The 23,423-nt window shown below is 36.2% G+C and overlaps 1 protein-coding gene across 2 annotated transcripts in view; it reads left to right on the top strand.

Annotated features, from left to right (window-relative positions):
* The window catches only part of LOC122481387 (fibroblast activation protein alpha), a 74,012-nt gene that overhangs the window by 5,779 nt on the left and 44,810 nt on the right, over window positions 1–23,423 (top strand). Inside the window, exons 3-10 of one of the 2 annotated variants that reach the window (XM_043576903.1) lie at window positions 11,950–12,048; window positions 12,999–13,093; window positions 14,018–14,092; window positions 15,558–15,610; window positions 19,265–19,337; window positions 20,010–20,130; window positions 21,076–21,230; window positions 23,264–23,367. In XM_043576903.1, the coding sequence (XP_043432838.1) occupies window positions 11,950–12,048; window positions 12,999–13,093; window positions 14,018–14,092; window positions 15,558–15,610; window positions 19,265–19,337; window positions 20,010–20,130; window positions 21,076–21,230; window positions 23,264–23,367 (775 nt within the window). The remainder of the gene's footprint in view (window positions 1–11,949; window positions 12,049–12,998; window positions 13,094–14,017; window positions 14,093–15,557; window positions 15,611–19,264; window positions 19,338–20,009; window positions 20,131–21,075; window positions 21,231–23,263; window positions 23,368–23,423) is intronic. The other variant, XM_043576904.1, reaches the window with a different exon arrangement.

Here is a 23,423-nt window from a genome sequence, read left to right as displayed (position 1 = left end):
CCTCGGAGATGACAACTGAGCTGCGACCTTAAGGACAGGGGGGTTACAATCCTCAAGCCAGGGATAAATCCTCAATGCAGAGGGAAATGCAGGCACAAAGTCCCTGAAGCAGGAAAGTGTTTAAGAAGTTCAAGAAATCAAAAAGAGAATGATAGCTGTGAGGTCAAATTGTGTAAACCAGTTAGCACAGGAAAATATGTATATACACATATGTTTACAGTTATACACACACCTATATAAAATCTACAGTGATTGCTTCCTTAGCTAGGTAATGCCTTATATAATTCATTTCAGAAGATATCTGAAGCCATAGACAATTTGGAAAGAACCGAAATCAGTATTTTGCAAGAAATATAATTTAGGATGTCTGCATTTTAGGCAAAAATCCACAGTTGGTAATATTACTATTACTACTACTATAACCTCCGTCATCACTGTTTGTAAAATCAGATACATGTGAGACGAAATCATCTTCAAAGGAGATGTGAATATGTTTTTAGGGCTTGAAATTTTCCCAGTATCAACATTCAGAACTGTGAAACAGACTCCCTCAAACATCTAAGAGTTTTAAGCTTATTTTTTCACTGTTCTTTTGGAGGAAATATGGGCAAGTCTGAAGGATTGAGGAAAAGGTTCAGAAAGTTCATGGACATGAAAGAGCTTTTGAGTTGAGCATAAACAAATCAACTTTGCAGATTATATTTCTGTAATTTACACTTGGATTTTTAAATCACAGAAGATGATTCTTGGCAAACTTTCAAAGAGTTTTGCCAAATTTTAAATAATATAGAAAATAATCCGTGTTTGGATGAGTCCCATCATGCAGAGGAGTTTACCTGTCTCTGATTTCCAAAGGGAATTGTGTTACAACTTACACAAGAACTTCTAGTCACAGATATACTTGAAAAAAAATCTCTAAAGCTCAAATCAAGTTTGTGTATTTGGGGATAAAAGTTTTTAAGAACCAGAGACAGTCAAACTGAGTCTTAAAATATATTGTAATAATGAGCACAGTAGGCACAAATTGAAATGATTTTCCATAGGATAATCAAACACGAGCCAATCTTTTGTTTAAAACTTATTCCCACAGGGCGCCTGGGTGGCTCAGTCGGTTAACCGGCCAACTTCGGCTCAGGTCATGATCTAGCAGTCAGTGAGTTCGAGCCCTGCGACGGGCTCTGTGCTGACAGCTCAGAGCCTGGAGCCTGTTTCAGATTCTGTGTCTCCCTCTCTCTGACCCTCCCCCGTTCATGCTCTCTCTCTGTCTCAAAAATAAATAAATGTTAAATAAATAAATAAATAAATAAATAAATAAATTTATTCCCTATTTATATGCAAAGCAAAGAACTTATTTTTCATTTCAGTATCTTTGTGAATTAACAAAAATTATGTAGTAAAAACAGAATAACTGACAACTCTTATTAACCTGTATTCCTATTAATCATAAAAAGAATATGATTGCTTAGTATCTAAATTAAATTTTTTCATATAGGTTATGATTTTATACTTGGTAGAAAAACAGATGTAATAGAATATGTAAAATTTAAAAAAAATTAATGTCTATTTATTTGTTTATTTATTTATTTTGAGAGAGAGAGAGAGCACAAGCAGGGGAGAGGCAGAGAGAGAGGGACACACAGAGTCCGAAGCAACTCCAGGCTCTGAGCTGTCAGCACAGAGCCCGACGCGGCCCTGAACCCACAGACTGGGAGATCATGACCTGAGCTGAAGTCGGACACTCAACCGACTGAGCCACACAGGCACCCTTGATGTGATAGAATCTTTAAAGTAACAGGATGAAAAGACTGTATGCCAAAAAATCAGGCAACATATATAAAATGGAAAAATTTCTAGAAAGATACAAACTCCCCAAATTTACTCAAGATTAAGTGGAAATCTGAATAGAACTATAAGAACTAAAGAGATTGACTTAGTGATTTTAAAACTTCCAACAAAGAAAACCCCAGGCCCAGATGGCTTCACTGGCAAATGCTACCAAACATTTAAAGAAGAATTATTACCAATCTTTCACAAACTTTTCCAAAAATAGAAAAGAATGCCTCTCAATTCATTCCACAGGCCGGTATTAGCATGACACCAAAACCCATAGAAAGATGTCACAAGAAAAAAAGTTACAGACTAATATCTCTCAGGAATATAGATAAAAAAAATCCTCAACAAAATACTAGGAAACCAAATTCAGTTATGTTTGAAGGATTATATAGCATTACCAAGAGGAATTTATCCCAAGAATGTTGGTTTAACATCCAAAAATCAATTACTATAATAAACTGTATTAATGGAAAAAAAAGACCAAAACCACGTGATTATCTCAATGGACACAGGAAAAATTTAAGGAAATCTAACACTCTTTCATTGTAAAAGCACTAAGCAGACTAAAGATAGGAGGAATTTCCTCTATCTGATCAGGGTCATCTACAAAACATTCACAGCTAACATCACAGTGCTATAAGATTCAGTGCTTCCCCCCTAAGATCAAGAACAACACAGCATGTCTTCTCTCACCACTTCTGTTCCATATTTTTTGATGGTTGTAACCAGGGCAATTAGGTAAGGAGAAGAAATAAAAAGGATCCAGACTGGAAAGGAAGAAATAAAATTATCTCTATTTGCAGATGATATAATATGGTTTATAGAAAATCTCAAGGAATTCACCAAAAGAAAATTATTCAAACAACTTAGAAAAGTTGCAACTTTAGAAAATAATAACAACTTTAGAAAAGTTGCAAGACACAAGATCAGTGTGAAAAATCAATTGTACATTAGCAATAAACATACATTAGCCATAAACAGTACAAAAAGATCTAAATAAATGGAAAGACATCCTACATAAACTTTATATAGATCAGAAAACTAAATATTTTTAAGATGGCAATACTCACTAAATTTATCTACAGATTAAAAGTAATTCTTATCCAAATCCCAGATAACTTGCAGAAATTGACAAGCTGAAAACTAAAATTCATATGGAAATGCAAAGGACCCAGAATAGTTATCTTGAAAAAGAACAAAGTTGGAGGAATCACACTTCCTTATTTCAAAACTTAGTACAAAACTTACATAGTCATAACAGTGTGCTGCCTGCATAAGGACGCACATATAGATCAATGGAATACAATTTCAAGTCCAAAATTAAAGCCTTATATATAGGATTCATTGATTTTTTTGCAAGGGTGCCATAACAATTTAATGGGGAAAATGCTTCAACAAATGGTGTTGGGAGAACAGGATGTCCACATTAAAAACAGATATTGGACTTCTTACCTCTCACTATATGTAAAACTTAACTCACAATAGATCAGAGACTTAAATGTAAGAGCTAAAACTATGTAAGTCTTAAAACAAAACATAGGAATAAATCTTCATGTTCTTGAATTAGTCAATGGTTTCATAGATAACAAGCAACAAAAGGCTAAGTACATGAACTTCGTTGAAATTTAATGCTTTGGGCTTACAAAGGATACCATCAAGAAAGTGAAAAGACTACCCACAAGATGGGGAAAATATTTGCAAATCATATATCTGATTTGAATCCAAAACAAATAAAGAACTCTTAAAAGTCAATAATAAAAAGGCAAATAAACCAATTTAAACATAGACAAAAGATAGACATATCCCTCATCCAAAAAAAAAAAGGGTATGCAAATGACCAATAAATACATGAAGAGATGCTCAACATCATTAGTCATTAGAAAAATGTAAATCAAAATCTGAATTAAATACCAGGAATGAAGTTGCAGGTAGAGCAATTAAGTGTCCGTTATAATCTACCTAGTGAGAAATGGCTTGGTCTTGAAGCCATTGGTCTAGAAATAGAGAAAAGCAGACACAGTAGAGAGAGATTTTGGAGACAGGGTTGTCAGGTTTCGGTGCTGGAAAAAGGAAGAGGGGGAGGAGAGAAGTCAAGGATAACTCCCAGGTATTTGAATTGAGGAACTACATGGATGGTAGTGCCATTACTTGGAGGAGTCTGGAGGGGCAGCGTGGAATTCTTTTATTCTTAGCTTGTAACATACTGATTTTGAAATGCCTGAGAGATGTGTGAGTGGAGATGTTAAGAAGGAGGGCTTTTTTTTTTTAAGTTTATTTATTTATTTTGAGAGAGAGAGAGAAAGAGTGTGTGTGTGTGCATGTACACACATGAACAGGGGAAGGGCCGAGACAGAGGGAAAGAGAGAGAATCCCAAGGAGGCTCTTCACTGTCAACACAGAGCCCCACATGGGGCTCGAACCCACAAACCGTGAGATCATGACCTGAGCCAAAACCAAGAGACAGATGCTTAACTGACTGAGCCCCCAGGCACCCCGAGGATAAGGTTTAATATACAGGTCTGGAATCTAAAGAACAAATCCAAGGCGGGGGGGGGGGTCAGGTGTGGCAATGGTGGTGGAGGTGAGTCAGGCCAACCATGTGTAATAGAAATCCTACAATGAAATGGCTGAGGAAAGTGGCTCTCCTCAGACCCCAAGGAATACCAATAGGAGCCACTCCAGAATCTAAACCAGATATTAGAGGCAGATGAGCTGGAAACGTAGACTGAGTGAGCCTTCAAAAATAGACAAGGTATGCTTTTACCTTCAAGGTCACCCAAATGGCATTTACTGTTCCTGTTCTCATGCATTATGTTGACCATGTCCTCTGATCTTCAAAGCTTTAGAGATCATGGAAAAAAATGCCCTAATTATAATAACATGGCACAATAATGACATAATACACAAACGGACTTGAAAAACTGACAATTCCTTTGACTTACGTTGTTTAGTGTTATTTATAGAGAAAATTGTGGAAAATTGCTTTCAGAACTGCGAACTACTACATTCTTCAGTGAGACATTAAAAGGTTTCTTGCGACCTCTGCTTTGACGAAGCTCAAATTGCTTCGTTTTCTCTTCACCTATGTTTTCAGGTGTAATTATTCTACGCTCTTGTGTGGCTTGCTTCTTGACCTTATTTTTGTGTTTGTTTTGTTCTGTGGTTGTTTTAACGTGTGCTCTCACTTTAAATCACAGTATAGTAATAAGATGCGAGCCTCTAAGATCAGATAGAGCTGGATTTAAACTCCATCTCTGCTCTGTATTAGGCAAGTTACTTTATCTCTCTAATTTCCATTTCCTAATCTGTAACATAGTGTTGATAATAGTACTTACACCCGAGAGTTGCTGTGAATATTTAATGGGACCAATGCGTGTAGTGTACTTAGTACTTATAAGAACCTAGTAAATTATTACTCGTCTAAGGCTGCCTCAGACCTATTTTTTTTCCGGAGTTGTAAGCCTTTGCTCAAATATAATGTTAGTTTGTGAAAAGTATACTTCGTACCCTAATACTTCCTACCCTAACCCTTGCGGTGTTCACTCCAGAAACATGCATGACCTGGTGTGATGGTTGGAGGTGACGCTGCCTCACAGACAGCATCTCTGCAGACCCCACAGAAGCACCGGTGTGGTGTGTGTGGGGTCTCGGGTCACTTTCCCTGAGGTGGCTCATAAGCATTGCTTCCAAGTCAAGTTCAAAAGTGAGAGCAAAATGACCTACTAGCCATTTGTGTTCCCATTTAATAAACCGTATTTTCTCATTTAGTTGATGATGAATATTGCAGCTAACATCAGATGTCTCTGCTCCAACACTTACTCTCAGTTTTTCAGGACTGGAAAATTAAAGAGCAGAAATAGAATCCTGATAAAGAATACACAAAGTTTTAAGAAAGAATTAAGAAAATAGTGAATCATTACTTGTGAATCATTTCTATGAATTGTAATTTCTTGGATTTGTAATTGAAGTAATTTTCAGCTTTGCTTTAATAGGTTGAAAATGAAGATAATTGAAGTATGGTTAATTAGAGTGTTTAAGCAGTGTATGAGTAACTTGTGCTAAAGACGGGCCAAATTGAATTTAAGGGCACTATCAGGAATTAGGTGTTAATCAAGTGAGTGTCAGCTATGTATAGAAGAGAGATATGCTTTCAGAATTCATTTGTGCTTCTGTTCAACAATTTAAAGTTTAAGAATTATGGATGCCAAAACTAAACTTCCAAAATAATCAAAAGGTTATATTTCAAAATTAAAATGTTATTTGGAAAAGTGCATGAAATTCTATTTATTCATACAGTAACTATAGTGGAATATTTTTCAAGTGACTAGAAATTGTTTAGTGTGATTGATGCCACAGAGTTGCACTTTATACTGATTTACACACACACACACGTGTGCGTGCACACACACACACACACACACTCAAACCACTAGAAAACAATGACTCCCATGCTTTCCCTGCAATCTTCCTTTAATCTAATCTGGGGCAGAATCAGCACACACACACACATCCCTTGCCTTTTCTCCATTCTTCAAGGATCAGCAGAGGGAATGTACCTAAAGAGGAGTCCATGTAGACACAGCCTCAACAGATAATGAGCAGGAGGATTGCACAGGGGCATAAACATTAAGAGAAACCATCAACCTTTTGAAATCCACGATCAACACTTAGTTGTAGAGTGTCTTTATCTATGAGGTATGGATTGTGATGCAGACCAGGAATTTATAGGCAAAGAGCAAGTCCACTGATAGGCCCAGGAGTACATTGAATCAAGTAGATTCAACGAAATCACTAAATTTGGATTCCTTGAAGAAGCACCAACTTGGGGTGCTTGGTAAAAATAAAAGCTACCAGGGCCCCAGGGCCTAGAGATTCTAAATCAGTAGGTTTGAGACAAGGACTAGGAATCTGTTTTTCAAAAAGCACTCCCAGGGACTCCAAGGACTAAACTTTTATGCATTCTGTAAATGAAGATATGTCCAGGTAGAAGAGTGTATACATGAAATTCACAACATGGACAGGAGAGTAAAGAGTAAGGACATGCAAATCTTTGAGGGAGAATTGACAAAAATAAGTTAACATAAAATCTGTTTAGTTGATTTATTTTTTAATTCAACAGTTATTTATCGTGCTCCCACTCTATGCCAAGTAGTCCTGGCTACTGGGCATATATGCATGAGAAAAATCAAATACAGACCCTACTCTCATGGGTAAACACCCACACCTTATCCAATTCACATAAATATAGAGATGAAAAGGGTATGTGTACAATAAATTTAGGTAAGTACTGAGATAGCAGTTAGCTAATGACAGTTTCATAGAACCCAGTGGAAGATCATTTTTGCTGGTAGCTGATACAGGGGTTAACACTGGTAGTGTAGTAAAACATAACTATGTTTATGGTCTTTCTAGATGTACAAACAACCAAAGCTTGGATTGGAAATTCTGAGTAAACTTCATGTTTCATAACTCATATTATGTGACCTAATGCAACTTCTCAGAACAGATATATTACTCCACTGCATTTATGAACATGTGGCCATTTTCAGCAGAAAGAAAAGAATGCCTAATTTAAATTCTTCCCATTTGATTTGGTACTCCTCTGAGCCCAGCCTGACTCTGGCATAATCACACCTTCTGAGCTCTGGCTACACCACACGTAAGGTTAAGAGCAGTGGCCTGCCCTAAATCTGTGCCATGAACCTTATTTCCACACCAACATAGCTGGCTTCTCTGGATATGTTTTTTGTGCATCCACTCATCACTTCTTGGGTGCTGGTGGGGCTTATTATCACTATACTAATTAGCAATCTAATTAATACATGTTTAAAATTGCTTTTCAGATATTTTGAGTCATAATAGGACATATGCTAAGTTCTCTATATAGATTGTTGGCATTTATAGCTACTATGCACCCATTTAAAAAAATGACTAACTAGGGAGTAGTATGAAATACACTTTCATGTAACTTTCCTGAATAATCTAAATTAGAGGTTCTAAAAGAGTAAATAACTAATCCTTAAAATCTTTTTGAAAAATCTGACAAGGATCAGTATGATTGTTAAGGATATGAAAAGGAAAATGGGTAGGTATTTTAAAAATAACTTGAAATTCTTGTTTTTTATAAACTTTATTTATCCATGTATGTGATATTAGTACTAACTGCATTTACGATCACAATTGTGATATTTCAGTTGTAAAGCTGTAAGATGACCAAAATGTTCCAAACACAACTGATGAATTTTATTATATCAAAATAAAAGTGAACATTAATTATATACTAATGGTCTAATCTGAAACTGCATTTCCCATCTGTGGTTTTAGTAGATATTCAAAAATAAAACAAAACAAAAACGGTGCCAGTGGTCAAATTAGTTTGGAAAACACTGATCAAGAATATTTATTTGGTTGGGCAAAATGGGTGAAAGGGAGTGGGAGATACAGGCTTCCAGTTAGAGAATGGATAAGTCACGGGGATAAAAGGCACAGCATAAGGAACATAGTCAGTGATATTGTAATAGCGATGTAACAGGACAGATGGTAGCTATGCTTGTGGAGAACATAGCATAATGACTGTATAAACTTGTTGAATCACTATGTTGTACACCTGAAACTAATGTAACATTGTGTGTCAACTATTCCCAAATTTTAAAAAAAGGAAAAAATATTTAAAGAATACAGATAAGTTAATAGCAAAAGCTAACATTTATTCACTGATTACCATGTTCCAAGCATAGAGCTCAATGTTTCATTTCAATTAGCTCACTTAATTCAACCTTCTACAGAAATGAAAATTAACTGTAGCTATGAATTTCTCCATTAAGCATAATTGCAAGTAAGGAAAATTATATGCAAGGATATTTAAATAGGAAAATCTATTATGTAAGTCATCAAAGTCAAAGCATTACTTATGCTAGACAAAAAAGTAAATAAATAAACCACCAATGTTATATTTATTTATTGAATTAATATCAAAAAAAGTTTTTTACAAAGCAATTATCTAGGGCTTTTTTTGGTATTCACAATAAAGGGATTCACTGAATTGAAAATTTCTTCATCTATAGGTTCAGGATTGTGTAGACAAAATTAAATGCATCTCAAAAAGGAAAGTAATTTCCACTGCAAATAGTATTAGAATTTCCCCTTGACTATATTAGAAACAGATTGTAATTTGCTTTTAGAAGAGTTAAGTAAAATTTATTTAAAATACTTAGCAAGTATTCTAATGTTATTGTAGTAAAATGGTCTTTTATTCATTGAATAGGAATTATAAAAATCAGTGGTATATATCTTACACAAGAGCATTTAATTAAATAGAAGACCTTTTATTATGAATAACTATCTGGCTTAGAATTCAAGGAGAATTTAAGAAGATGAATATTTTAAAAAACCGAATAACTTAGTGTTATTATTTAGGGTCTACTTGCAAAAGGGTTCACCAGCCACCTGTTGTTCTTATAGCCACCAGAATAATTTTTAGTAAATTAATAAAAGAATTCAGTGTCCTAATTAAGCATATGGAGCATACATACATCAGTGTGAATCAGTTAAAATAACATAAGATGATATTATCCAATTGGTCAATTAACTCTTATCACATTTATGTAGTACATTTATGTAATTACAAGGTTATAGACCATGTTGATTCTCAAATTTCAAAAGCTAGTGTGGAAGTGCTGGAAGTATTATCATTTTCTAGTACAGTCCTTCATAATATTTCAGGTGAGTAAGCTATGATGCCAGAGATTGACTTACCAAAGCCATACCGGAAATTAGTAGTAGAATGATTCTGTAAAAAAAGAGGACATAGGTCTCATCCATCCATCCATCTTTCCATCCATCCATCCATCCATCCATCTGTCCATCCATCCATTCTTCATTTAAGGTATTCATCCATTGAACAAGCATTTATGAAATGCCTATTGTATTCTAGATACAAAGGATGTGATGGTGAGCAAAACTACACATGGTCCCTGAACTTATTGTGACTGAGAATATGGTAGAAGGTGGAGAATTAATAATAAAATACTCAAATACATACATGATTACAAATCAAGACAAATGCTTTCATGCAAAAGAACATGGTCTATGGTAATGTATAACAAGGGAACCAGATCTAAACCAGAGGGTCAGAAGGGTCTTCCCAGAGGAAGTAGCCGTTATATTAAGCATTCAAGCATGACTAGAAGATATGGGAGGGGAGAAGGTGGAAAGAAGTGCAGAAGCCCCAGAGAAAGAAATGAGAAAGCCCAGTATGTTTGGAATCTAAAAAGAAATGACAGAGAGGCAAGAAGGGACTGGAGGGCCATCCCAGACCATCCAGGGCCTACAGTTCAGACTAACATTTTTGGTCTTTATCCTAAGAGTTATGGAAAGCTATGAGACAGTTTAGCAGGAGGATAAAGTTATAGCTCTCATCTTCGACAGTTTTATTTTTACATGGGCAAATACCAGATTCACAAATGCTATTCAAGGTAGAGGACATTTTTCTAAGTTTTGGTTCTGTAAGTGATGGCCTGGAGAAGGGGTAGGGTGGGAGGGATGGAGAATGGCAATATGGATATGAAGGAGGACTGGAAGATGGTTGCCATACTATCCATCTGGCGTATCTGACTGTTGAGGAGCTCTGTAATGAATGTGTTCTGAGAATAGAGTCGTGTTTGAAAAACACAATTGTTTTGGAAGATTCAAATGTAGGTGAAACTTGCCTGTGGTCTGTCAGCTACCTTAGGTGAGGTTTTACATGGAAATCCTCTACTTCTGCAAATTTTAAGATCATTTGTATAGATCATGTGGTTTCGGTTCTTTTTTTTTTTCCCTGTCCCACTTTCTCTTTATAAAAATCCCAGTCAGGATAAGAAATTATCTACTTTCATTGATACATTCTCTCTTGAGATGTCTGAAGGTAAGGATTTTGGCTGATCTCTTCTGACGAAATGGAATGCTAAAATATGTCCTTGACAAACCAGTAGTAATCCAAGCCAAGCATCTATGACGAAGTACAAAGAACTGCTTAAAAGATAAGGTGTGGGTTTTTTTTTTAAAGTTTATTTATTTATGTTGAGAAAGAGAGAGAGGGCTTTTCTCACATGAGCAGGGGAGGGGCAGAAAGAGAGGGAAAGAGAGAGTCCCAAGCAGATTTTGCACTGTCAGCACAGAGCCCCATGCGGGGGCTTGAACCCACCAACTGTGAGATCGTGACCTGAGCTGAAACCGAGAGTCAGACGCTTAACCCATCGAGCCCCACCCAGGCACACAAAGGACGAGTTTTTAAGCTAGGTCTGCAATCCCAGCTTTGCAAGGTTTAGGGTTGTTGGAAGGTCACCTCATCTTTTAAAAATATATTTGGGGGGGGGGGGGCTCCGGGGTGGGACAGTTGGTTAAGCATCCGGCTTCAGCTCAGGCCATGATCTCCCAGTTCATGTGTTCAAGCCCCGCATTGGGTTCTGTGCTGACAGCTGGGAGCCTGAAGCCTGCTTTGGATTCTGTGTCTCCTTCTCTCTCTCTGCCCCTCCCCCACTCACGCTCTGTCGCCCTTGTGGTTTGTCAGCTACCTTAAGTGAGGTTTTATATGGAAATCCTCTACTTCTAGAATTAAAAAAATTTTTTTCTAATATTTTTTTAATGTTTATTTTTGAGAGAGACAGATGGAGCGCGAGTGGGGGAGGGGCAGAGAGCAAGAAGGAGACCCAGAATCTGAAGCAGGCTACAAGCTTCAAGCTGTCAGAGCCCTAGAAGGGGCTCAAACCCACAAACTGTGAGATCATGACCTGGGCTGAACTAGGAAGCTTAACGTCTGAGCTACCCAGATGCCCCAGGTCATCTTATCTTTTATAAAAGACCTCTGACAACCCTGTGCTTCCTGAAGAGGGTTCCTACAACCCATCATGGCCTTCCTGAGTGCCCATCATACTCCTTCTGGCAAGCCGACTGTCTCTCTAGGCCTTGATTAGCCTCTCTACCAAGGCGATGACACTCACAACTCTTAACAGGGGTGAAAAGTTTAGCAATGGCAGTGTTTTCATTACAGGAGACAGGACAGATGAGAGACAGGCTCAGGATTTATTTGCGTTATTAATCATCTTTTTAGTAATACTGTTTCCATCTCCCCTAAAGTTCATGACTCTGAAGGAAGTACAACAAGAACACTCACATTGAAGGATATTTTAAATGGGACATTTTCCTATAAGACATTTTTTCCAAACTGGATTTCAGGTAAGTGGATTGTTTCTTTACCTTTTGAGGTTTTTGAAAATACGTGTTTTTGTTTTTATTTTTCGTGCCAATACATCTCAATGGTAACAGAGGCCATATCAATTGAAATAGAAAAAAAAAGCACTTACTTAGATAAGTCAAATGGCCACCAAAGCACCTTTGACAGAACCATTTGCCGAATAGTAATGATGCCAGTTGGATTTTCAGTAAAAAAGTGAAAGTTGAGAGTACATTGCTAGAACAATCTGAGAGTATTGTATGACTCTTCTGAATATGCACCTATTTAGGAGAGGCCATAAGAATTTTACCAACAGAGAAATTCCATTGTTAATCTAGATAATCTGAGAAATGGACAAATCCCATCCTGGCCACAAAAAAAAAATCCTTCATAGGCCATAGAATTGATATTTGCATATACGTTTTCAGAATAGGATATTGTCAAATAAGTCCAAACAAATAGTAAGGTCAACTAAATTATTTATGGTATTATAGTTTGTATCTAAAGTGGGACTAAACACATTTAAATATTTTCGTTTTTCTCTTTAGAAAATAAAATGCACATCAAAAGAGTTTTAAACTAAATCAAACACAACCCAAATATAATGTATTTTTAGTTCAAAACAAATACACCATTTTAACACCAGTTTTTAAACACACCAGTTTATCCTCTTTGTTGTATCACAGAGAAAACCCAATTTTATTCCCCAGCACCCTGAACTGGTCACAATAGGGCAGCCTACTAGCAAATGTGGCATTTTTGTGGAAAATAGAAAAGAGCATCCTTTCCTCCCTTCCACTGTCAGCTAATTATTTTAAGTCTGACGAAGCAATGTCCCGGACAGGGAAGAAAAGCAAAGCACATCTGTGAAATAAGGGAGGTTTCTCTTTCTTATAAATGCATTTCCTACTAAGGGGGATCATTTCAAGTTTGTTTTCCTTCTTGTTTAAAGGACAAGAATACCTTCATCAATCTACAGATAATGATATAGTATATTACAATATTGAAACAGGAGAATCATATACCATTTTGAGTAATAACACCATGGTATGTATCCAGCATCATCTTCCTCCTCAAACCTTTGCCACCTACTCAATGACCAAGGAACAGAATCCAAACTCTCAGCACTTGACCTAGCCTTCTCGGATCCATCCCCCACTGAATTCTCCAGTTCTCTCTTCTAGTCACACTATACTACTGCCTTTGCCTCCTCTCAATCACCCAGCATCTTTCCTTCTCTGGGAAAAAAGTGTAGTAAGAGAGAAGAGTTGAGAAATCATTCCTTATAACAGGCAAACTGAGGCTCAAATCCAGGTTCTGTCACTTCTTAGCTATGGAAAGTTAAATAAGGTTCCATACCACACCAGCCACGGTGTGCCTCATTTTCTCTCTCTGAAGAGTAGGAAGAATAATACCAGTCTGGGTTTCTAGAAGAGGTAAGTAGTGTAACATTTGAATGTGGGAGGACGGCACCTAACCTGGAATACATGCTGGACAAACAAGAACTATGAAATGTAGGCTTCTGCTGCTCTATGCTCCTAGGCTCTTCCCACTTTCTCCACCCTCAAAAGCCTGCTAATGTTTTAAAGTCAAGCTCAGATGATACTCTCTTCCTCATGCAACCAATGATCCTCTGAATTTGATTTAATCAACTCTTTTTCAAATGCTTTCGCAATGCTATATTTGTATTTCTTCAATAGAACTTTCTAATTTGCAATACGCTACTTATTTTCAAGTTTAACATATTAAGCTTCCTGAAATCACAAAGTATATTCCATGTATCACATCTTCCTCTCATAGTGTTTAATAAATTTGTTTGTATACAGTAAGTACCATGTAAACGTTTTTTTAATTGCATAGACAGTATATGTACGTAAGAGTATGTCAATTATGCGATATCCTTTTAATACTTCACATTTACATGGCTCTGGTTTTTCTTCTATATTCTAATTGACTTATTTATGATTTCAGAAAAGTGTGAATGCTTCAAATTATGGCTTGTCACCTGATCGGCAATTTGCCTATCTAGAAAGTGATTATTCAAAGGTATTGACTATTTAATTTGGGTATATCCGCTTATATCTTCTACTAATCCACAGTTTGGTTTATAAAAGTAAGAGGAAGTGAGAGTATATTTTTATCTCTAAATATTCAAGAAGTTAATGTGAGTTCTAGATGAGCCTAAAAAACATAACTGAAGCACATACGCATAATTCAGAATTTGGTGCACTTGTCTGGCTATCCTCCAATGGTAGAAACTACTTTCCTCTGGGGTAGGGGACTTCATTTGGGGGCACTGATATTTATCAGAAATGGGACAATTACACTTCTATTTCTAAAACTAGTTGACTTCATAAGTCGTTAGTTAATCTTCACATATTTTAACCTTGTGAAAGTTAATTGTTATGGAAAATGGAAATATCGAGGTGTAGCTTATTTAACTCACTTGCTCAAGTTGGATAATATATGGTCAGCGGTACACTAGGGTTTAAATCTGTGGCTTCAAAAAACTGGGGTAGGAATATCCCACCAAATCAGACCATTTACCTTTACTTCGTTTCCCCTTCTTGAATGAAGTTATAGAGGGAAGTTGATGATCTTATTTTTTCTACTTACACAACTTCGAGATAATTTTGCAAGAAGGCAAAAGAATTTATTATCAAATGAAACTTCTTGTGATTACCTTTAGAGAGAGAACCTTTTTACTGCCATTTTTCATATCCTATGTGAGATATAATACAGAATGAATAGTTAATCTTGCCCCCCTCCCAAGTTGTTCAGTCTGCTGATTATTTTCCAGTAGACCGGGTCCTGGTCACTACCAGTCTTCAAGAAGACATGTTTTAACCAGTTGGAGTTTCTTTGCCAAGAGTTTGAAAGCTCTTTTAAGAAACAAAATCCAAAATAATATTTGTATTATTCACTAACCACAGAACAAATACCCTTAATGAGAAAAAGAGCAGATTTTTTCAGGAGGAATTATAAACTATGGAGCTTCTATTTCTTTTTCAATTTCTATTATTCTTAAAAAGTGTTATATTTTAAGAAAGGCAAACATGTTGTAACAAAACTCTGTGTTGAATAAAATTCTCTTTATCTAATTTTAGAGGGTATCATTGTAATGAACTACACAGGTTTGGGGTAATCCTTATGGCCAGGGAGATCATGGGGGTTTTACTTCAAATCAAGGTATAGCATGAAGGAAAAATTCTTAGGATAGAGTGTGTCAAAGAAAAGCTTTTTATATTAAGAAATGTCTTCGGATATGCTTTTTATGGAGTGAGGGTTGAATCACTGCTGAGATTAGTTCTGGAACTTAGACAAACATCACAAAAGTCCACAGTAAAACTCTTTAAATGAAGACTCTTTTGGAATTGAAACATATCCTTCCTAGTGCTTTATGAAAATAGTCCTTTTATAATTCTGAATCTTGAATCATTTGTTATTATACATTATTGACGGAAGCTTTTTAAGAATCATAATTTGTCTCTGTCTCTCTTCTTTCCGACAGCTTTGGAGATACTCTTACACAGCAACATATCACATCTATGACCTAAATACTGGGTAAAATTTCATATCTATGTATTGATACTACTTAAATCCATTATGATTTTTCACTCCACGCTCTGATTTAAAGTTAAGATTACATTATCTTGTTACTGATCTTAGTGTTTTACTTCTTTACCGTGTATGGGCACCCATAAAAATTAAGAAATTTAAGGAAATACTTTTATGAGACATTTACCTCTTTTTATTTGACAAATGTTCTGTATTTTTATTCACCAGGCAGTTTTATTCTCCCTACTTTGGAACACCAAATTATAAATATACCATTTATGGACATAAACCTACATACTGAAAGCACAAACACGTGCATGGGAATGATACACTGCTTACGAGAGAGTGCCTGTTTCAACGGAAGGAAGCAGAAGGGCAGGAGATGCAAATCTCCTTCAGTTGTATCTAAACACAGACTCCATTAATTGATTTTAAATTAACTGTTACTAAAATTGCAAAACGTTAATATTTTTTAAATTGGGGCTGTAGATAAAGTTGGCATCTGTCATACCATTTTCTTTCTTTCTTTGTATGCTTCACTATTTGAAATATTTCAATTTAATCAAAAAAAAGAAAGAAAAAGAAAGAAAGAAAGAAAGAAAAAAAGAAAAAGGAATGAGTAGGTAGGCAGAACACCTAGTGAGGGAATTCCTGACAGAAGGAATAACCTGTAAGGGCCCCAAGAGAAGGGAGAGCACAGAGAGTTTCAGAAACTCAAAATAGGTCAGTTGAGTTGAAATTGGAGGAGGGCATGCTGACTAGTGAGAGGTGGTGTAAGGTTGGGAAGGAGTTGGGGCCAGGAAGCAAGGGCCAAATAATCATGAGGAAACCATTAAGAAGAGTTTAGATGTCGTTCTGATGACAATAGGGAATCAGATTTGCACTTTAGAAAAATCTCTCTGACTCAGTATGGACAATGAATTGGTTTAGTTACTCATCTTAATGTGATATCCTATTTGCTGTTATATAAAAGGGAAAAATAATTATATGGCTTGAAGAGGTATTGAAAAATTTTATGGTCTATTTCCTCTTTTGTCCAGTAAGAACACAAAAATTCAAAACAAAATCTACTTGTTTTAAGAGTTCAGAAAAGAATGATTCTGATCTTAAACTGTCAATTTAGGAAATATGAACTACTACATAAAGTAGAAACTGAACTCATCTAATATACTCTGGGTCTTTCTCTTCTCTGTATCCACATCATCACCAAATTCAAAAATAGGTTTTTTTCTTTTTTTAAGTTTATTTTTTTATTATTTTGAGAGAGAGAGAAAGAGAGAGAGAGAGAGTGTGTGTATGTGTGTGTGTGCACATGTGTGCGGGGGAGAGGCAGAGAGAAATGGAGAGAAAGAACCCCAAAGAGGCTCCGCACTATCAGCTCAGAGCCCAACACAGGGCTTGAACTCACGAACCTTGAGATCATGACCAGACCTGAAATCAAGAGTCAGACACTTAACCGACTGAGCCACCCAGGAGCCCCTCAAAAAGAAATTATTGAACACCTATTATGTGAAAAGCATATATGGGGAGATACAAATGAACTCGAGGCACTGACCCTACTCTCAAGAAAACTTTAAATTGGTGAAGTAAAATCCTTACTCTTTCAGCACAATTTCTTAAGGCTTTAATCAATTCCTTATTTTTCTTTTAATTGTTTTGAAATTCTCCACATCCTACCTTAAGGTTCAGCAAATTAAACAGCATTCCAAAAGAAAGTGACAATACTAATATTTTAATTATGGCTTGTATAAGTTTTATGGCCTCGAATCATTTTAAATATTTAGCTTTTGTGCAGTGAACTTAGTCAAGCCACTACTTGCCTGCTTGCTTTCTCTCTCTCTCTCTCTCTCTTTTCTTATCTGCACAACTTTCTAATTTGCCAAATTTGTCTTTTGTCAGGTAAATATAGCATAATTTAGGAAGTGAGGGATGACAAATTTGTTGAGATTCAAGGCAAGACCACATACCACTAATTCCAAATTTTCTATATGCTTCTGAAGAGTCTATAAAAATCTACCACAGAGAAAGTGAAGATAGTTCTGGTTTCAAGCATGGGAAGGAATACTGAGAGGAGACGACAGCCTTTGTGAGCAGCCTCCTCCACTTTCTCTCATAGTGTTAGTTATTTAGAAAACATAGAAAATGGCAGCTGTGGTGACTTGCCAGTCATGAAGAGACTCTGCGCTGAGATTTTCAGCTTGGCGCTGTCTGCATGCTTGCATAGATGATTCCACAGCATATGGAAACCTAAGACAGCGTTGCAATGTCAAAGGTAACATGAACGCTGGCCTGAGATAGAAATGCCTGTTCTTCTGGATCATTCCTTTGCCTGTGCCTTCACATGTGTTTCAATATATTGTGGACCTTCCCAGTGCCTGCTGCTCATATACTGCCCTCTGGCAGGCAGGATTCTCACTGCTTCACCAGCGGTCTCTCTCTTCCATGGCCATTGTTCTTTCCCCAGTCAAAGCTGATCTGCCTGTGTTCCCTCACGGCTTGCTAGGCCTCAGGCTGCATGACCTAATAAGTTGTGTCAAAGTAACGTGGGTTACAATTCTTTGCAGGTTCCAGCTTTAAAAGAATGAGAAAAGTAGAAATGTCAGGCATGTTAGGTCCAGGTTGGAGTTAGTTTTTTGAGGGAGAGGACAAAGAGTCTTTCTTCAGGCTCCTCAATTTATACCTTGGAGGCAAGTCTTGTTTCGTTTATCTTCAAAAGCAGTCTTGATGAAACTATTAATATAATCTTCAAGAAGATAATAGTCAAAACTTAAGCATGGCATCCTATGACTCTTTAGCACTTAACAAAAATCTGAACACATTCTCGTTGAAGAACTACAAAAGCCCCACAGTGCAAGTTAGTCAATTGAGTATTTGCAGGGTGAGTCTAGGCACCAAAGTGAGATTTTTGGCCAATAAGATATTTGAAATTTCCCCATGGGTGGAGAACTTTGCAAGCTTAAGGCATACTGCCCAGTGTATGATCTGTTTTTCAGTTTAGTTTGAGATCAGATGTTCCTTTCCTTTTCTGATTTCAAGTCAGATCCCTGGGGAGATTGTCAAATGGCATCTTATTTTCAAAAATTTGAAATGCATATGCATTCACAGAGATGGGGGTTGTAAATGAGAATGTGGAAGAGCACATATTAAACTTCAGCACAGCTATAGCATTTTAGAGCTGGAAGGCACTTCATCGACCATCTCAGCCTGATGTGTACAAATTTTACAGTCCTGAGGGTTAGGAGACTTGAGTTAAATTAGGGTCGGCCAAGAACCAGTGATGTGATTTTAAAAAGTCGTATCTCTCTAACCTCACGTTTATTTATTTTTTTTTAACGAGGGTGTTCCACCAGATAATTTCTAGAGATAGTCCCACTTTCACAGTCTATAAATCCTTAATAAATCTTTAATTCACTTCATTACAAAGGTCAGAAAACTGAGACCCAGAGAAATTAAGTGACTTAAGTAACTGGTAAAGAACTGCTACCAGAACCCGATGCCTCCAGTGCCATTTTGTCACATTCTTTCCGTTAGGTTTGAGGAAGCCGAGGACGATCCTTCATTTTTATTATTTACTTTTTTCTGTTTGTAAAGATGCTTTTTTCCCCCTTGAACAGCAAGGTTTATTATTATTTTTTCTTCCTTTTTTTTTTTTCCTTCTAGACAGTTTGTAAGAAGAAATGAGCTTCCTCGTCCAATTCAGTATTTATGCTGGTCGCCTGTTGGGAGTAAATTAGTAAGTGTTTAAATTATAGAAGTGTTTAATCATTTAAATAAAAGAGGAGCCATTTGATTTTGGCCTTTGTTAAATTTCCCTGCCTGAAAGGAAAAAAAAAATTCATGACTATTTTAGTGGTTAAAAACGGGAAGAGTTTTGATAAATTGAAACTCATCTGAGAATTCCGCAAAATCTCAAGCTCATGGATAGACTTCTTTAAATATCGCAGTCAAAAACTTTATCCTCATACTCAGCCAGAATGCGTTGTGCCAGAAAGCTGAGGAAAAATATGGTTTTCACAAGTTTCCCAGACTAGCTTCAGACAACATGAAATTTTGTCCAAGCTCTTATTTAAGGACTCTAAATAAAGATTAGATCTGGCTAGCTATTAATATTCAAAGACTTATTTGACTTTCTGTTAATATGTACAATTATTTATTTGAGTAATAAAACAACAAATATATGGTAAACTTTATGCTTTATTTGATAGACTTTAAAAATCATAACTGATGTTAATGTGAGCTGGTTGGTTTTTTGACCTATTAAAATGATACTTTAGTTGTGATTCCTTCTTGCATCTGGATTACCATGCATTTTGAAGGTATTAGGTAAATAATTAAAACAAGTTTACAGGCTTTATTGTATTTCTTATGGGATTCTCCTTATTAACTAACTTACCACCACTTCTAGGCATATGTCTATCAAAACAATATCTATTTGAAACAAAGACCAGAAGACCCACCTTTTCAAATAACATTTAATGGAAGAGAAAATAAAATATTCAATGGGATCCCAGACTGGGTTTATGAAGGTAAATCATATTCTTTTTCTACCATTGCTGTTTTAGGCTTTTAATTGAAAATAATTGCATATATTTAGTAAAGTTTAGACAAGTGGTATGTTACCGAGATGAATGGTGGCATTTCTGAAAGCTGTTATCAGGTTATGAACAGGATGTACATGTTCTCAAAGAACAAAATCTAATAATCAGGCAGGTAGAGCTGATTTTCATGAGCATTATAAAGTGGTAGTAATAATTTACATTTCAAGAAGTTTATGGTCCTTAGATGCTGTGTTGGTACATTTCCTCAGGTTTCTTTTTTCTTGAGGAATAAATCTTTCTTCCAAAACTAAACAACTGTCTACATAATTTTGCAGAGAAATATTCCTAGTTTTTGATACTTTTGTGAATTGTGTCCTCTTTGTAGGCCATGTAGGATCCAGGACCAAACTGGACTTTAAGAAGTCTTATAGTTCTTGCCTTTATTAAAAATTATATAACTGAACTGTTTTTGTTTTTTTGTGTTTTTTTGTTTTTTGTTTTTTGGTTTTTTTTGGTTTTTTAAATATTCCTAGGAGAAAAAGTCAACATCTAACACTTATGTCACTCTTGTAGTGTAATTACAGTTCTCCTTGTTTGGGCTACATTAGGTGACTATAAAAACCAGAAGCTGCCCCAAGGGAAAAATCATTTATTGTTGAAATGCTTAATTAATTTACTTAAAGAATTACATTTCTGATTAATGTCAATTCCTACACAGACTGATTGATGTTTGAAATGAGGTATAAGTTAGGCTATGTCTTTAAACTCAGATTATTTATCTTTTTTAATAACCAAATTTTGGCATATGTCACACCCACATTAAATAAATTATTGCAGTCAGTAAATGGCTAATACAATATATTTTGAAGAGTTTGCAATAATTTTAAGAGTAAGCCATAACGGTTATTTGTATGCTTGCATTTTATTTTTCAGAGGAAATGCTTGCTACAAAATACGCTCTCTGGTGGTCTCCTAATGGAAAATTTTTGGCATATGCAGAATTTAATGATACCGAGATACCAGTTATCGCCTATTCCTATTATGGTGATGAACAATATCCTAGAACAATAAATATTCCATACCCCAAGGTATGTTGAGTACTTTCAACAGATGCTTCCATTCCTCTGGTGTCAAAATGAGCAACCAACACCATGAATAGAGGTGGGATCAACAAGTTTGGAGAGCTTCTTATCCTTGTGCATTGTAAGGCAAACATTGTACTGTGCTCTATTATTTATGTGGACATCTGTTGCTTTGGACATCTGGTTGTGCTGGATGAAGTAGTCTTTGCAAAATCCATCGCAGAATCTTTGAAAAACATATGGTCTAGATTATGGAGGAAAAACAAGCTTAACTTAATTTTAATTTTTCATCTTTCATGCTCCAAATTCAGGGTAAAGTTCTGTTTTGCAATTCCTTCTTGAATTCTCATGTAAATGCGAACTAGAATGGAAAATACAAATGTTGAACTTGATGTTCCTGTCAGGTAGAAGCAGGCATGAGTTGTGATCCTCTCTGGACATATAAGGTAGGTTAAGTGTGTGAATCTAGTGTCTTCCTTGAGGAAATTAGACATGGAATGAACCCAATGTTTCTTGTATAACCATTCTAGAATTCTGAGTGAAACACTTTTCATTCAGCCCCATGTCTGAAGAGAGGGCTCCTGTATGTATAGTAGGAGAACAGCAAGGTCACAGTGGAGAAGCGCCATATCCTAATTTGACTTAGGCAAAAAATCTGAAAAAGGATCAAATAATAAATTCTCTTCTTTTACAAGGAATGTAAGTGACTGTAGAAAATAGTTCTTTGTTCTTTGGTCCCTGTTGTGTTTACTTGCCAAAGAGAACACTGTTACAGATGGACCCAGTGGGTCCCTCTATGGATATGTGTACACACAAGTGGTTTCTGATGCGAGTCACAGTGGGTATAGATAGAGAACTAGAAATTCCAGATAGTCTAAAATTTATGTTAAAAGTCATGTGATAAAAGATAATGGATAGGAGATGCATGTTTAGGTAGGAGACCCCTCAACAGCTATATATAAAGTCTGAAAGACTGAAGATGTTTGGAAGTAAGAGAAGTGGCACTTGGGACCCAAGACGTAAAAGAATTTGGATCTTCAAGAGGGTGTAAGGCAGCAGGAAGAAATGGAGGAACCCAGAGGTGAGGACTAACTGACACCGACAGAGAAGTTGGGACCCAAATTTTCATGTTTTCCTTGAAGACTAGAGTTGTTGAAACATCTGACATCAAGCTGAGAGGTGAGGCAACTCAAAAGAAACCAGAAGTCCCAGCTAAGCTTCACAGTGAAACAGGAGGTCAGAGGAGAGCCTGGACAGTTCTTTAGATACATCCAAACGGCATGGAGTCATTTAAGGCTGTGAACCTGAACTCTGTGGACTTAAATTGTTTGACAATTATAAGACTCTCTTTTTCTGTGTTAAAATAACAGGAACTCTAAGAAGCTGTCTGGGTGTGAACTACACTGTCATGTAAATTTAGGGTGTATAATAGCACAGAAAGTACAAAACAAGAAAAGTGCAAATTCTACAGTCACTTTATTTGGAGGTGACATTTCCCTAATTTGGGGGGGATGATAACAGTAGTAATGTAACCAGCTAGGAGACCGACTGATGATTGTCCTAGACCAAATTATAGGGCAAAAAGCAAAAAATATCTTCTGTTATTTATTGTTTATACTGTCTTCCCCCCTGCACTCCTTCCAGTACAGGGAGAAGTGATTATAATAATTATCCGAAGAAGAAGAAGAAGAAGAAGAAGAAGAAGAAGAAGAAGAAGAAATATCTGTCTTGAAAGTCAGAAAAGAGAATATCAATTATGGCACTGCATTTTCATATCCAAAATATTTTCCCCTACGAATCAAAGCTCTCTCATTAATCACTTAAAATATGTGTCTTCACTCTGGCTGACATAATATTTGTAATTGCCCTGCAAGTAAAATCGAAATGAAATTCCTGGTCATGTTATAATTCAAATGTTTTCAACAATGGTATACTTAATATTGTAAGCTTATAAAAAAATGCCTAAACTCCTAAAGTGTCTTTAATATCTTAGTCATAATTAAAAATTTATGAGCATATAATCTCCATTTTTTCGGCAGGCTGGAGCTAAGAATCCTGTTGTTCGGTTATTTATTATCGATGCCACTCACCCTGAGCATATAGGTCCCATAGAAGTGCCAGTTCCAGCAATGATAGCATCAAGGTAGGGCAAGCCCAGATGCTCTCTTTCCACCTTAACCTGAATTTTAACACTTAAAT

Source organism: Prionailurus bengalensis, chromosome C1 (assembly GCF_016509475.1).
Source record: "Prionailurus bengalensis isolate Pbe53 chromosome C1, Fcat_Pben_1.1_paternal_pri, whole genome shotgun sequence".
Taxonomy (NCBI): domain Eukaryota; kingdom Metazoa; phylum Chordata; class Mammalia; order Carnivora; family Felidae; genus Prionailurus; species Prionailurus bengalensis.
This window is presented reverse-complemented; position numbering and strand designations above follow the sequence as displayed.